Source organism: Euleptes europaea, chromosome 2, assembly GCF_029931775.1.
Source record: "Euleptes europaea isolate rEulEur1 chromosome 2, rEulEur1.hap1, whole genome shotgun sequence".
NCBI lineage: Eukaryota > Metazoa > Chordata > Lepidosauria > Squamata > Sphaerodactylidae > Euleptes > Euleptes europaea.
In genome coordinates, this window is record NC_079313.1 from 102,611,527 (window position 1) to 102,625,173 (window position 13,647).

Below are 13,647 nucleotides of genomic sequence, written 5' to 3' on the forward strand. Positions count from 1 at the left end.
TTCTTACCTGAGTGTTTTGAGTAGGTATTTGTAACACAAGGGCCAGACTATTATGATCAAAATTCTCATCCAAAGCTATGAGTGACCCATGGACTCCACTCTCCACAAGGTTGTTGGCATATTCTCTAAGCCCAATGGATTGAATCCAGTGCATGACTTGATCATTGGTCCAGACTAACACATCTAGAAGACAGTGTGGCCACACATTCAGGACAGATAAAACTATAATTGAGAACAGTTTTCAAGTCCCTGTAAACTGCGTAAGATAGAGAACACCTTGTTAACTATAACTAGCATTATTCACATGACACACACAGATGTATGTGTTTGTGTGTATACACAGTCCACATGCATATGGCAAGGAGCTGAGTGTGCCCACTAGCTCCACCTCCTACTTATGCACACTGATTCCCACAATAGCACAGCTCCTACACGCATTTGAACTGTATGGACCCAGGCTCCCACTCACATAATTGGAAATGCTGCTTTTCCAGAGTTCCTAATCACATGACAGAGCCTATGAACATATAAAGGTACATTGCCACTAGAGTGCAAACAGCTCGGGTTAGATTATCAAAATTGTAATCCTGGCTCTGTATTGATCAATTTTAACAATGTTTATTTGCTGGTCAAATGACCGTAAATAAATAAACTGAATTGAACTGAACATGTATAGTAGTTATACTACTGGAAGCATAATGTAATTACAATTAACAATATACTCTTCCTCAAGATCAAGCCAAAAATATGAAGAAACCAAACCCTACCCAACCCCAAGGGCTTCAAATTTTAGTGAGTACATTAATTAACTAAGTGAGTACATTAATTAACATCTTGGATCCTATGAACAAGTTCTGTGACTGCTAGATAGTCTCTGCTGTGGAGCCCTTTCGCACTAAATATTCTGTATGCACAAGATCAATAGTTTTTGATGGGCTTTTGTGAAAATGGAATTGCTAGTAGAAGAGAAACAACATTTAATGGCAAAGACTATTTGGTATGTCCAGAACATGTTCGTACAGTCCAAGCCTTAAACTTTGCCCTTGATTAATCAGCATGGCTGATTAATTTCATACTACTATGTCGACTACACAGACTTGTTGGTTTCCTCAATCCTGTATAAATGTGTTGAAAAAAACTGTTCTCCTATAAATTTGTAATCTACATTTTATAGTAAAGCCAATATTCCTTTCTTTCTGGTCAGAAAAAAAAATGCTCAGTTGAAATGAATAGAAACACAGCACTTAAATCTACTGAAAGCATTTGAATGTGCTCTGGTTTTGGTCCTGGCAACATAGTAATAGAGAATACTCACTATTTCAGTGTCCTAAACTGAAACAAATACTTTGTGGCCCTTCCTTCTCACAAAGAGCAGTAGGCTTTGTTTATTATACTCCAACATGCCGCATTCTCAAGATAAATTATGACTTTCCTGAAATGTGCTAATTTATTTGGAGATTTTGGAAACAGGAACATTTATTTGATGTATTAAAAGACAGATTATTAGCCAACTAAAAAACTACCACTGTTCTGTTTCCTCAAAAGCCTACGCCAATTCCTCTCAGGGGAAGAAATTGTTAACTGAAGTTCTACCTTGGAGTAAATTCTCCGTTCTCCATCCATTCTCTAACTTTGGAGGTTCTCTGTACCATGAACTACCAAACTCCCACTTAAAACTAGAATTCCCTGTATGGGGAAAGTGAGCGGGATGCTACAAACAAGATAGACATCTGGGAGAACAAATTGGGAAACAGCTAATTCAGGAAATAAAATTATGACTTTTTCCAAACACACCTTTTGTGAACAGCAAATCTCTACTTAAAATCCAGCAGCATATGTTGTCCTTGTAGTAGCACTCACTGAATTTCAAAAAAGGCATCAAGAACTTTGTATTAAGGACTGGTTCTTTTGCAGTTTGCCACAAGGAGATCTCTACCTTGTCACCTACCTTTGATTTCATGATGGCTTTCCTCCCGCCTTCTCTCCAGTTCCTTTCTATCATAATTCAGTCTCTTCAGGCACATAATACCATACTGCAGGCTTGTTCTGCAAAATTTCAACAGGGAATTTACTGCTAGCTTACTCCAAGGCCTTTCATAGCCTCCCTTATAAGCTGAATATGACTTGAGTGGTGTGCTATAGCAGTCTAAGATCATTGCATAATTACACAGTTAAAAATGTAAATTCTTTCTTAAAGCCATTTTTCAGTCATGACCAGTTCCAAGGACTGATTAACACTATGGCAAATACCTATAGCAATTTAAGCTGCTGCCGAAACATTATTGTTTATATTGCAGAAGCAGAGCCACACTGGTAAGCATTCAAGGTGTGACAGAACCACACTGGTAAGCATTCACCCCTCCTTAGCCTCAATATACCATCCTCTGGAATTTCTAGTATTAATAGGAATCTATGCATGTTAATCTCAACTTCTAATAGGTGGCATCATGTCTCACATCAAAGTACTTCATTTTTTTAAGGGAACTTTTTTTAATTCCCTAAAGGAATTTGATAGATTTCACAAAACCTCAGAAAAATGGACACAGGAAACACCTCTAAACTGACTGCAACAAGACTTTTCCTCTACTAGGATAAAAACAACAACAACATCTATGTCTAAAGACAGTTCTCTTACCGATGGAAACTGTCTACCATCTTCAGGTGCACTCGAAGATCTTTCTTAGTCAGATGATCCAACATTCTTGCATCTACAAGACACTCCATGAAGTAGCTACGATATTGTGGGAGACCCAGACTAGGAAGCCATTCATTCCCTATCCACTCGTGGTTCATGTCCCCATAAGCTAGTGTCTGTGAAAATAATGAAAAATGTGAGTGCATGCCCCTCAGAAGCAATTAGCAAGTCCCGTCTTCACAGTTCTGGGATGAAATTTAAAACTTCAGTAAAGATCTGATAATCCTACCTCTTGCAGTTAGAAAAGCCCCTAATACTACAACTACTACTGTTACTTGCTCTAGTTACCCTGGTGGTCCCTTCCAACTCTATGATTCTAGTATTTTAAAGAGGCTATTCATTGACCGTTTATACTGGGCTAGCCACACTAAAGTCAACAGTAACAGAATCTATGTTATAGCTTGGAAAGCAGCTTTCAAGAGTATGAATATATGTTATATAACTGGCAATGTTATGCATTTACTGTATCAAGAGGACCTGTGAAAAGTTTACGGAGAAGGTCACATCTGATGTAAGTCACTACAAAGGAAAAGAGCAAGATGGTTTAAAGAGTTCTGAATCTGTCTTCCTTGATCTTTCAGTGATGCAAGTTTGGGAACTAACTCAGGGAAATAAGCATTCAAAAAGCAATGTTATGTAAGTTTCAGAGAGTCACTGCTCACTTCAGGTTTGCTGGGTTCTGCTCACTCACATAGCTCCATGCTCCCAAATACAGTGAACACAAGATAATGCAAGAGTCTCACCTGTGCCCAACTGCCCTCCTCAGTGTCCTAATGTAACAGTGTAGCATGTCAACAAAACAATAGGCAAAGTCAGTTACCACTACCACTGATGGACTGAAAATACGTCACGTACAAGAAGAGGACAAACACTTGTGACCAAAGGTAAACAATGCAACAAAACTATCTGAATATTTTCGCACATAGGCTGCACACAACACCACAGGCATGAGGAATGCTTCCATCTAAGGCTCCCATTCTTTACCAAATCAAATCATGGAATATCACACTGTGGCCAGAATTTTGGGCCTCCAAAGGCTAACCTTAAGAAACTTGGATCTGCGCTAGCCATTTAAAGGTTTGCTAATGGGCCTGGAGAAAAATGACCTGTCCCTTTAATCCCTGTCCTTTAGTGGGATGTTACTTACCTCCATGCTATGAAAAGCTTCACCTGCCCATTTACATGTATTAAAGGTAAAGGTAAAGGTCCCCTGTGCAAGCACCAGGTCATTCTTGACCCATGGGGAGACGTCACATCCTGACGTTTTCTAGGCAGACTTTGTTTGCGGGGTGGTTTGCCAGTGCCTTCCCCAGTCATCTTCCCTTTACCCCCAGCAAGCTGGGTACTCATTTCACCGACCTCGGAAGGATGGAAGGCTGAGTCAACCTTGAGCCGGCTACCTGAAACCGACTTCCGTCGGGATCGAACTCAGGTCGCGAGCAGAGCTTTTGACTGCAATACTGCAGCTTTAACACTCTGCGCCACGGGGCTCTTGTATTATGCCTCTATTAAAAGGAACTTTCCTCCATGGCAACTAGCAACCCTAGCCTCACCAATGCATGCTCTCTATAGTTCAGGTATGTTCAAAACACACAGATAAACAGCAAATGCTGAGTTTATGAAAGAGTGACAGCTTTTATTTCAAAAGGACTAGGCAGTGGGAGCATAGTGTTCCTCCACGTGGTTCCGGGCTAATTGCCAGTAGCTACATATTACATTAGTAACATGGGCCCAGTGTAATTCTTGGGGGAGGGCCATGAGTCAGTGGGAGAGCATCTCCTTGGCATGCAGAAGATCCCAGGCTCAATCCTTCAGTGGACAATGGAAAGGATGAGGTTGTAGGTGATGTGAAAGACCTCTACCTGAGACTCTGAGTAGACAATCTGATTTTGATAAATATAAGAAGCTTCATGTGGCCAATATGCTACTCATTCTTCTGTCTATCTGTGCATGGATTAAGGAACTCTGGCCTGAATACAGGATGCTTTGGCAACAGAAAGATGCCTATACTTAACTTCCATTAGTCCCAAAGCACAAATACTGGTGTGGCAATGGTATAGTCAACTGCCAGACTCCCAGAACTTGGGAGCTTCCCCAAAAAAGAACTTCATCAAGAACAACTAAGTTACCGTACACACAAACAGGTTTTCTATTAAGTTGGTCATGTGTATCCAAATTGTAAGGGATGCAATTGCTACTGCCAACTTGGAGCTCAACACTTGCAGGCCCTCAACAAGAAGACATTTCCTATTCATACAAGTAAATCATTTGGCCAGAGTTACAACAGCCTCTTATTGTGGGTATGCTATACTGTAAAAGGTAGATTTCCTTTTAAAAATGCAAAATGTCATCCCTGCCAAGTTTGCTAAGGATGAACTAGAAAAGAGATACTGAGCCATTATTATCCAAAGGAAATTTACCGTTTTGGTTGAAGTTGCCATAGTTTCCATCTCCTCATGCGTGACCCAGACATTTCCAGATGACTAAGGAGAAAGATCAAACAGGTGAACAGGCGAGGAAGGAACTTGTCACTCAAACATTTTAACTTGACAGCCATCCTAATTTAAGCCTGTGCTGATTTGTAGATATAGTTTTCAGGGGCTGTCATAACAAAGATTCTATGAAAAGTCATTCCCAATTTACCCTCAAGACAAAGATCCTCAGGATAATAAATTCTGAGGCTTTTGAATGATGACCATTTTTCTTCCTGGTGGTAGGGATGGATTGCCTTTGGTTCCATTTCAAAGGAACAGAGGTGATGAAAGCCTCCTCTAGAACTTCATGACTGCAGCAACTACAGTCTCTGTTTTTGTTTCCTCAGTCTCTTGCCTGTCCACTGCCTGCCCAGCCCCTATGTCCTTTAGCTCTTCTAATTATTTTCCATCCCCATTGCCTGCCTACATTCCTGCCTTGTCCTACCCTACCTCCTGTTCCTTTAGATGAGGGGTTCCTAATAGGGTTGCCAGGTGCCCGCTGGTAGAGGGCAAACCCCTGGTAAAGTGCCCCTCTGCCCGCCGCCCAGCTGAGGGTCGGCTGGCAATCGAGCCCGCACGCACCATCATGAACCTCCCCTCGCCCTCCCCGGGGCGAGTGGGCCGCCTGTTAGCAGCCACGCGCGCCAGCGGGAACCCTCCCCTCGCCCTCCCCGGGGCGAGCGGGACGCCCGCTGCAGCTGCGTGTGGCAGGCGGCACTTCCGGTTTACAACCAGAAGTGGCGCATCGGTGCACGCGCACATGCGCGCGCGCACACACACCGCAACATAAACCTCCCACCAAAGGTAAGTGGGGACCTGGCAACCCTAGATCCTAACCTTTTTGAGCCTGCGCCACAAAATGGCTGCCACAAAATGGCTGCTGCAACTTACCTTCTGTCTCATAGTAAAGATCCTTGTGTTGTGGTGGCAGCTGCTGCCAATGCAACATTTTTTAAAAAATCTGCACTGACAATCTAATCTCCAATGGCCACTCAGAAGCCTTGCTGGGCAAAAGCCCCACCTGACTGTACCCACTTTCTAAAAACACTTGGCGGGCGCCAGGAAAGGTGTGGTGCCCAGGGGCACCACATTGGGGGCCCCTGCTTTAGATCAATGAGGGGAAATTAGAGATCGAATACATGCATTTCGACAAAGAGCCCAAAACATGCACATGAGTTTTAGGGACAGCCAAGCCCTCTTCAAATAAAGCCAACAGAGCAGGTGCCCTGGATATAGGCTACTTCCTCTGATCATGGGAAGAGCCTGGCACATAGGCACTACTACCAGTTAGAGCTATATTTTCAGCACTTAACATAAGCCTGTATTGTATCAGTTATTTGCTCCTACACTGGCAAGGGAAGCCAATCTTATCAACAACAGAGAAAAGCATATTTCAGACATATTTGAGGCAAAGACAAATGGCTCCCATAATGGTGGAGTGAGGGGAGATTATTCTAACAACCTCGTTTGGAGCATAGGGCTTACTAGGCCCTCTCTGAGAAGATATTGGAAGCAAATCTTCACCAGAATGCTTGGGGCTAGTTGTCCTCCGTGCCCATGTGTCTCACTAAAAGGCTCTGGACTTTGGGTTTTAGCCCTTTACATGGTAAGGGAAATTAGTAATACCAGCTTTTTATCATTAAGCAGGGAAGATTTGTTAATCTCAAGAATGCAACGCACAATACTTACTGTTCTTGAGGTAGGAGGAGCTGAAGGGCTTGTAAGTGACACCATTTCTTGAATGGCCAAACGCAGCTTTAACCGGTGAAGGGCATTACTGATGCCAATCTCTCTCTGTATCTCTGTATCTGATAAGGCAGACATGATGGCACCACTCTTCACATTGGCTCTGCAGGCTGCAACATACCAAGCAGGCATGCCCACCCAAAGCTACAACACAGAAAACCACAGTTGGGTTCACGTACACCTTCCCTGGTTCCAGCATGTACCCCAAATCATTAACATTCTCTCCAACTTTTTCTTATGTTGGGCACAGACAATTTTTACTAGAGAAACATGAGGGTGATTAATGAGAATATCTTCCCCATTATTAAGTTTTATAATCCATTTGAAGGAAATTCTTGTGAAGAATGCCATGTTTTCAACATATTAAAAATGTAATTCAGATAGAAATGGGACTGCACCCAGTGTTCATATATGAACACTTTTTGACAGAAGTGCCCAAAATATCCAACAGTCTCTCCCTTATTCATCTTCTTCATTGATATTTGTAGCCTGTTTCCTTTCTCTGATCAATTGGGGATCACATAGTCAGTGTGATGATGTCACAGTGCCACACAGCCAATCAGATTTGGCTATGTGACATTTCAAAGACAATTCAGAATAAGGTTAATACTTTCTGTCTTATTAACACTTTTTACCCTATTTATGGTGGCAACATGAGAAAGGGCTTTCTCAGTTGTGGCACCGAAATTTTGGACCTCCCTCCCCAGGAAGATTTATCTGTTTTCCTCTGTCATCATCTTCTGCCAGCAGATGAAGTCTTCTTTGTTTCATTTGAGGTTCCCTCACTAACTCTTATTAGCCCTCCTTCATGTTTGTGAGTTTATGTATTTATGTTTAGATGGTTTATTTCATTGTTTTTAACATTTAAATGATATTTTCATGTTTGAAAGTTTGAAATGTTTAATATTTACCACCCTGGGCATCCTGAGTTGGGTGGAAAGGTGGCATAGAATTTTTTTTTTAATGAAATAAAATGTACTGCCCTGCTGCTAATGTCAAGCTTGGGCACTTTTCACAGTGGATAAAAGCTTTTCCATTTTGTCTCAGCCCTAGAGTTGAAGAAAATAAGCACTGTTAATAATCTGGAGCTCCTGAAGCAGTCTTACCTCTAGCCAGGACACTACAGTTGGGCCATCCCATTGAGCAAAGGGAATGCCCCTTCTTCGAGCATCTTCCAAAAGCTCATGTCTGGAAGAACAAACATAACAAGAGGTCTGCGGGATCAGTCCAGTGGTCCATTCAGTCTAGCTTCCTGTATCGCACAGTGGCCAACCAGTATTCCTGGAGAGCCAATAAACCTGGCACAGAAGCCAAGGTTTTCCCCTGATGTTGCCTCCTAGAACTGGTATTCAGAGCTTTACTGCCTGTGCTAAGCATCAGAAAGGAAGCCTTTGCACAATGGATTTGGGCCTCCATCACTAGACTAGCACTAGTGTAGCGCTAAAGAAACAATCCAGTTTCTGTAGCATTGGAAAAACCCTCAGAGACGCACAGAAAGATCTGGACAGAAGCTTACTTGTAGCTATCCTCAAGACATTTTTCTAGCCATTCTAGTTTTACTATGCAGACAGGAAGTTACTGAAAAGGCAGGGGTTGTGAAGCTTTGGAAATTCCCTTCTCTTTTCTTATGTGGGGACGTACATTTCTGGCATATATCACAGTAGTCTCAGAGAATCCTGGGTTTCCTCAGAAACGTAACAGAGACTCCTTGATAAGATTAATAGCACACAAGCTGCCAAAAAGATATTAAACAATCTTCCCTTGCAACACGTATCTGAAAGGAAGGCATATATGGGATGTGTCCTCCAGCAGAGTACCTTCTGAACTGAGATTTCATTCTAGAATGCATCCCAGAATATTCTGCAATAGCACAGGGATTCCATGGCCAAAGTACAAAGTTACTTCAGCATCCAAATCAGTGTGGAATGGGTTCCTTGAAATTAGGGTATTTGAAAAACCTTTCTAAAAGGAATACTAAAACAGGACACTCACTTTTTTTTAAGCCGTCGGTCTCTCTCTGCTTGAGCTCCCAGCTTGCCAAGACCAAGAGTATCCTGAATGTTGATCTCTGAATCTGTCAGCATAACTGAGAAATATAAAAGACAGAGGATTAGACCAGAAGTTCTGATGATCTACAGAGCCGGAACTATAAAAGGAAACTCATATGCTCAAATGAAACTTTGTATAACACACAGTTTGTATCACGTTTTCAGCTGCTGCATTCCCCTTGGTATTAATAATTTAGTAATTTTCAAGAGTATAATAATCTGTAGTTACACATGACAGTGGTATACAAAGTATTCCTGGCCTAGCACACTGTGCTGGAGTAGTACTGAAGATCGCATGCTTCCACAGGGCTCCCAGTTGCCTGGGAATGGAAGGCAATCACCCGCTGATTGGTTTGGCTGCCAGCCAACACTCAGCTGGTCATGAGCAGAAGCAAGCCGGGGGGGGGGGCGTGTCCCCTGCACAATTTTGTCACTTCTGGTTTATGTGGAGGTGCCAGCATTGCACAGGGGAGACGCTCTAGCACTCTCCCCCAAAACTCTATGGAAACCACAGAGGATTTTTCATGAGTGCTAGAGCATTCCCCCGCATGGCTAACAACATCAAACATAACTATTTCATTCATAGCAATAAAAGTATACATAATAATCTAAAACCATTTAAAAATGCTTCAGCAATGCATTGATTCTGATAACTAATTGGTACTGGTATATAAAACAAGTGGTGCACTGTAGAGAACAGAGCCAAAGAAAGGCCAAAAGCACAATCAACCCCCTCCCAGATAATATCATAGTAATACTGGGGGGAAGGGGGAGGTAGGGAGGCCAGAGCTGATAGAACCATTGCTGCCCTAAACTATAGGCCTGGTGGACTATCTCTGTTTCACAGGCCCTGCAGAACTCTTTTGCAGGGCCCTGGTCTTACTAGAAAGAGAATTCCACCAGGCCGGAGTCAGGGCTGAAAAAGCCCTAGCTCTAGTTGAGGAGGACAGCCGGACAGACTTAGGGCTGGGGACCACCAGTAGTTTATGGTTCACAGATCTTAATGCTCCATCCCTGTTCGGGCGCCAATGATGTGCTCCCCCCATTCTCATAGAGTCCAATGAGAGCAATGAGGGCAGGAGGTTGGTTTGATTACAGCTTGCTTTATTGGCCAAGAAGTCATAACTGGGTGAGTCAGGATACAGACAAACAGCTCTGAGATCCTGTAACACCGAGGCAGGGCAAATGCAAGAGGTTTTATAGACGTTTGACATTCCAATACAACGATACATTTTCTTAATATCCGATTTTAGCTTGTCAATGCAACGTCATTAGTTTCTTCAGCACGTGCGCAAGCCTTGCTACGTTAATGAATGGAGCCTGTTTCCTTGAGAAAGCTCACAGTGTCCTTTTGCAGAGCGAAGCGAAAGGTACTGAGGGGGAGGGGGGAAACACCGGAGAGTTCCTTATCAGACATTGGAATGTGTGTGCGTGCTTGCTTGGTGCTGACTTGAAGTGTATGCAAGAGAAAGGAAAGGGTGGGCCACTGGGAAGCGGCTTCTGTGGTTTTGCTTGTAAGCAGCTTATGCGTGTAGCTTGCGTGTATGTCTGAATGTGATGCAGGTATGATTACTCAGGCACAACAGTCCCAGAAATTGGTTGCTTTGACAGGATGTTATGATATGGCTGCCATTTTGAATAAAACAGTAACTCTGTACAGAAGGGAGAAAAATTTATAATCACTGAAGCAACCTCCTCAGAGTTTTTTCACCTATGAGTATGGGTCTTCACAAACAATTCAAAAGGCCCGTTTTAAATCTTTCTTTCTACTTTATTGTTATGACCACACCATTAATGAATTTCAGTATTTGCTCCCTGTGGCTTTGCACACCTTCAATTTGCAAGTCCTTACTTTCATGACTTTCCACCCCACCTTGGGCAAGTCACAGTTCTCTCCGAACTCTCTCAGCCCCACCTATCTCACAAGGTGCTTATTGTAGGGGGGGAGGGAAGGTGATTGTAAGCTGCTTTGAGACTCATTATGGTAGAGAAAAGTGAGGTATAAAAAACAACCCTTCTTTATGCATCTGACAAAATGAGGTCTGGCTCATGAAAGCTTCAGCTACATTAAATTAGTTGGCCTTCAAGGTGCTACAAAGCTGTTATTTTTGGCCGCAGCAGATTGCAACATGGCTACTCCTCTGGAGCAGGAAGGGGAAGATAATTTTTTCACAGATTGAGGGAAACAGATTTAGTTGGCAAGCTGGGTCTGTAACTACTTTTTCATTCTACTAAGGGTGTCCAGAAGTAACTCTCTATCCAAAGAGGTCACCTGCGCAGGGACATGTGGGAAGATAGCCTTCCTTGTACAAGGGTTAAAGAAAGTCACAGACCATGCCCTGTAGCACCTTCTCTGCCCATCTGGATGAAGCGAGCTTTCTCTTTCTTCCCAAACAAACGCCCAATAGAAGATTTGATGCCTTTTCTCTTGGAGCCTTTGTGCAGAGAGTCCTGGCTGCTGTTACTGCTGCTGGGGTTACTGGCCTGGTCCTCCAAAGAGCTAAAGGATGTGAAGGAAAGAGCCAAAGGTTTAGGCTAACATTCATTAACAGCAAAGAACACAGTGAAGTGAGATTACCTTCACAGAATTTGTCCTCTTTTTACCAAAACATTCATCACACTTCTTGCTGCATACTATCCACTCCGGTCTTTTGAGGAAGGAGCGTAGAAGCTAGCATCAATGTTATGCCAAATAACTGCTGCCTGTTCAGCCTGTTTAAGGCACAAGGCTATGCCATCCCTTCAGATACACAGACTATCCTTAGTACCCAGAAATGAATCTTTTTCATTTCATTTCATTAACCTTTATTGGCATACCAAAAGACAGAGATAAAAAACAACAACAATATACCTCCAAAGGGCAATACATATAAGTTACAAGTCAGGTTAATAAATCTTTTCTTGTTCTTTAAGAACTCCTGAAAGAAATTCAGCCACGGTAGCTGAGAAATGAATCTTAAGATCCCCAGTTACTGAGTATTCATGTACAGAATCCTATATAGCAATCAGACACCTCTGAAAGTCAGCCTATCTGTACCCTTTCCTCTTCTTGAACCGCTTTGCTGTTATGGGTGGGAGAGGTGCTGCTGGAAAGTGGAGAGGGAAGGTAAGACAAGAGACAGTGGAGAACTTGCAACCTTTCACATTGAGGAAAGCTCTTAAACGCCCTTTCCCTTTAAGGACTACATTGGGGGAAATGCTGTTTTAGGAACTAGATAGGGGGATAATCGCTACTTTAGACCATGTCTTGGGGTCATCAGCAGTCATAACAGTAAGTTCCCTACACTCATCTCAAAACTATTTGAATGTTTAGCAGTTAAGGAGTACAAAATAAGGAGTGTCATTCTTAACAGGCAACAATGCTGAACACCAGCCGGCACTCACATACCCATTCCGCTACTGCCAATTTTAAGGTCATAATTTCATACACATTTGGTGGACATTTCAAGCCATGGAGCCTGCATCAAACAGGGCTTGGTCTCCAGGCCCCTGATCATCCTTGCTGTTCTCCTCTGCACCCGCTCCATTCTGTCTACGTCCTTTTTGAAGTGAGGCCTCCAGAATTGCACATAGTACTCCAAGTGCGGCCTGACCAATGTGGTGTACAGTAGGACTATGACATTTTGCAATTTGGATGTTATGCCTCTATCAGCAGGAAACATTTTTAGAAGTTCGCCATCTATGCACTTGGTTCTGATTCTCATATATCACTTTCTCCATTCAACTGGGAAAGGTATAGGAATACCCTTCTATAACCTATTTAGTAGTGTAGTTTACAGCTGGCCACAGAGTAGGCACATTCCCTCTTCATCTCCCATGCCAGGCCTCTATACCTTTTGCCTTCCTCCTGACTCAGTGCAGGATGTCCAAACCTCTCCAGCCGTAGGGTCCTGGGTGAGGAAGGAGGAGAAGTCTCACATTTTATGGTGGTTTTATCTTCTCGACTGTCATCCCGACCAGCTGGTGACTGAACAAATAAGGCAAGGTCAGAGGTGCAGATTCCTGCCCATGCACCTCCCTCCCATCTTTAGCAGACTCACATGCATTCAGAATGTCACGGAGGCTGCTGATCATTCACTGTATGCCCTAATCAAAAGGCCTGGATGACTGAGTGGCAATTATCAGTGTCATTTGGAGTGATGTAACCCCAATGACAGGGAATGGAGCCCAATAACAGCAGGCTGGAGCCCAGGGGGGTTCGCCTGCCACTTGAATCGGGAGCTCTCCGACCGTGTGGATCAACTCCAAGAAGTAATGGAACTTATGCTTCACGAGAACAGGCAATTACAACAAACCCTGATAGCTCAGAGACAGCCCGTTCCGATACCGGGTCAGGCGGTACCCGTACAACCACCCGCTAATGTGCCTGCTCCACCCTTACCTCCTGGAGCTCCTGTTGCTCCTCCGCTCCGACCACCCGTGCAACCACCTGCTAATGTGCCTGCTCCACCCTTGCCTCCTGGAGCTCCTGTTGCTCCTCCGCCCGGACCACCCGTGCAACCGGGTCAGCCCGCGCCCGGCCCTTGGAAGCAACTCAAATTGAGGACTACGTATGACGGATCTCTTGAGACTTTGCCTTGTTTCTTGCATCAAGTGGACAGTTATATGCGAGAACAAGGTCAACTTTTCCCCACGGAAGATAGCCGGGTGCGGTACGTAGCTTCCCTCCTGACAGGCAAAGCGG

At 43.5% G+C, this 13,647-nt stretch overlaps 1 protein-coding gene across 10 annotated transcripts in view; it reads right to left on the reverse strand.

Annotated features, from left to right (window-relative positions):
• PPFIA4 (PTPRF interacting protein alpha 4) overlaps nucleotides 1-13,647 on the reverse strand; it is a 91,069-nt gene that overhangs the window by 14,822 nt on the left and 62,600 nt on the right. For 6 of the 10 annotated variants that reach the window (XM_056867465.1, XM_056867463.1, XM_056867460.1 and 3 more), the window contains 10 exons: nucleotides 12,797-12,930; nucleotides 11,297-11,463; nucleotides 8,908-9,001; nucleotides 8,022-8,103; nucleotides 6,859-7,059; nucleotides 5,116-5,178; nucleotides 3,439-3,465; nucleotides 2,636-2,811; nucleotides 1,949-2,046; nucleotides 8-183 (listed from right to left, as the gene is read on the reverse strand). In XM_056867465.1, the coding sequence (XP_056723443.1) occupies nucleotides 8-183; nucleotides 1,949-2,046; nucleotides 2,636-2,811; nucleotides 3,439-3,465; nucleotides 5,116-5,178; nucleotides 6,859-7,059; nucleotides 8,022-8,103; nucleotides 8,908-9,001; nucleotides 11,297-11,463; nucleotides 12,797-12,930 (1,218 nt within the window). The remainder of the gene's footprint in view (nucleotides 1-7; nucleotides 184-1,948; nucleotides 2,047-2,635; nucleotides 2,812-3,438; nucleotides 3,466-5,115; nucleotides 5,179-6,858; nucleotides 7,060-8,021; nucleotides 8,104-8,907; nucleotides 9,002-11,296; nucleotides 11,464-12,796; nucleotides 12,931-13,647) is intronic. The other 4 variants (XM_056867468.1, XM_056867462.1, XM_056867461.1 and 1 more) reach the window with 2 other exon arrangements.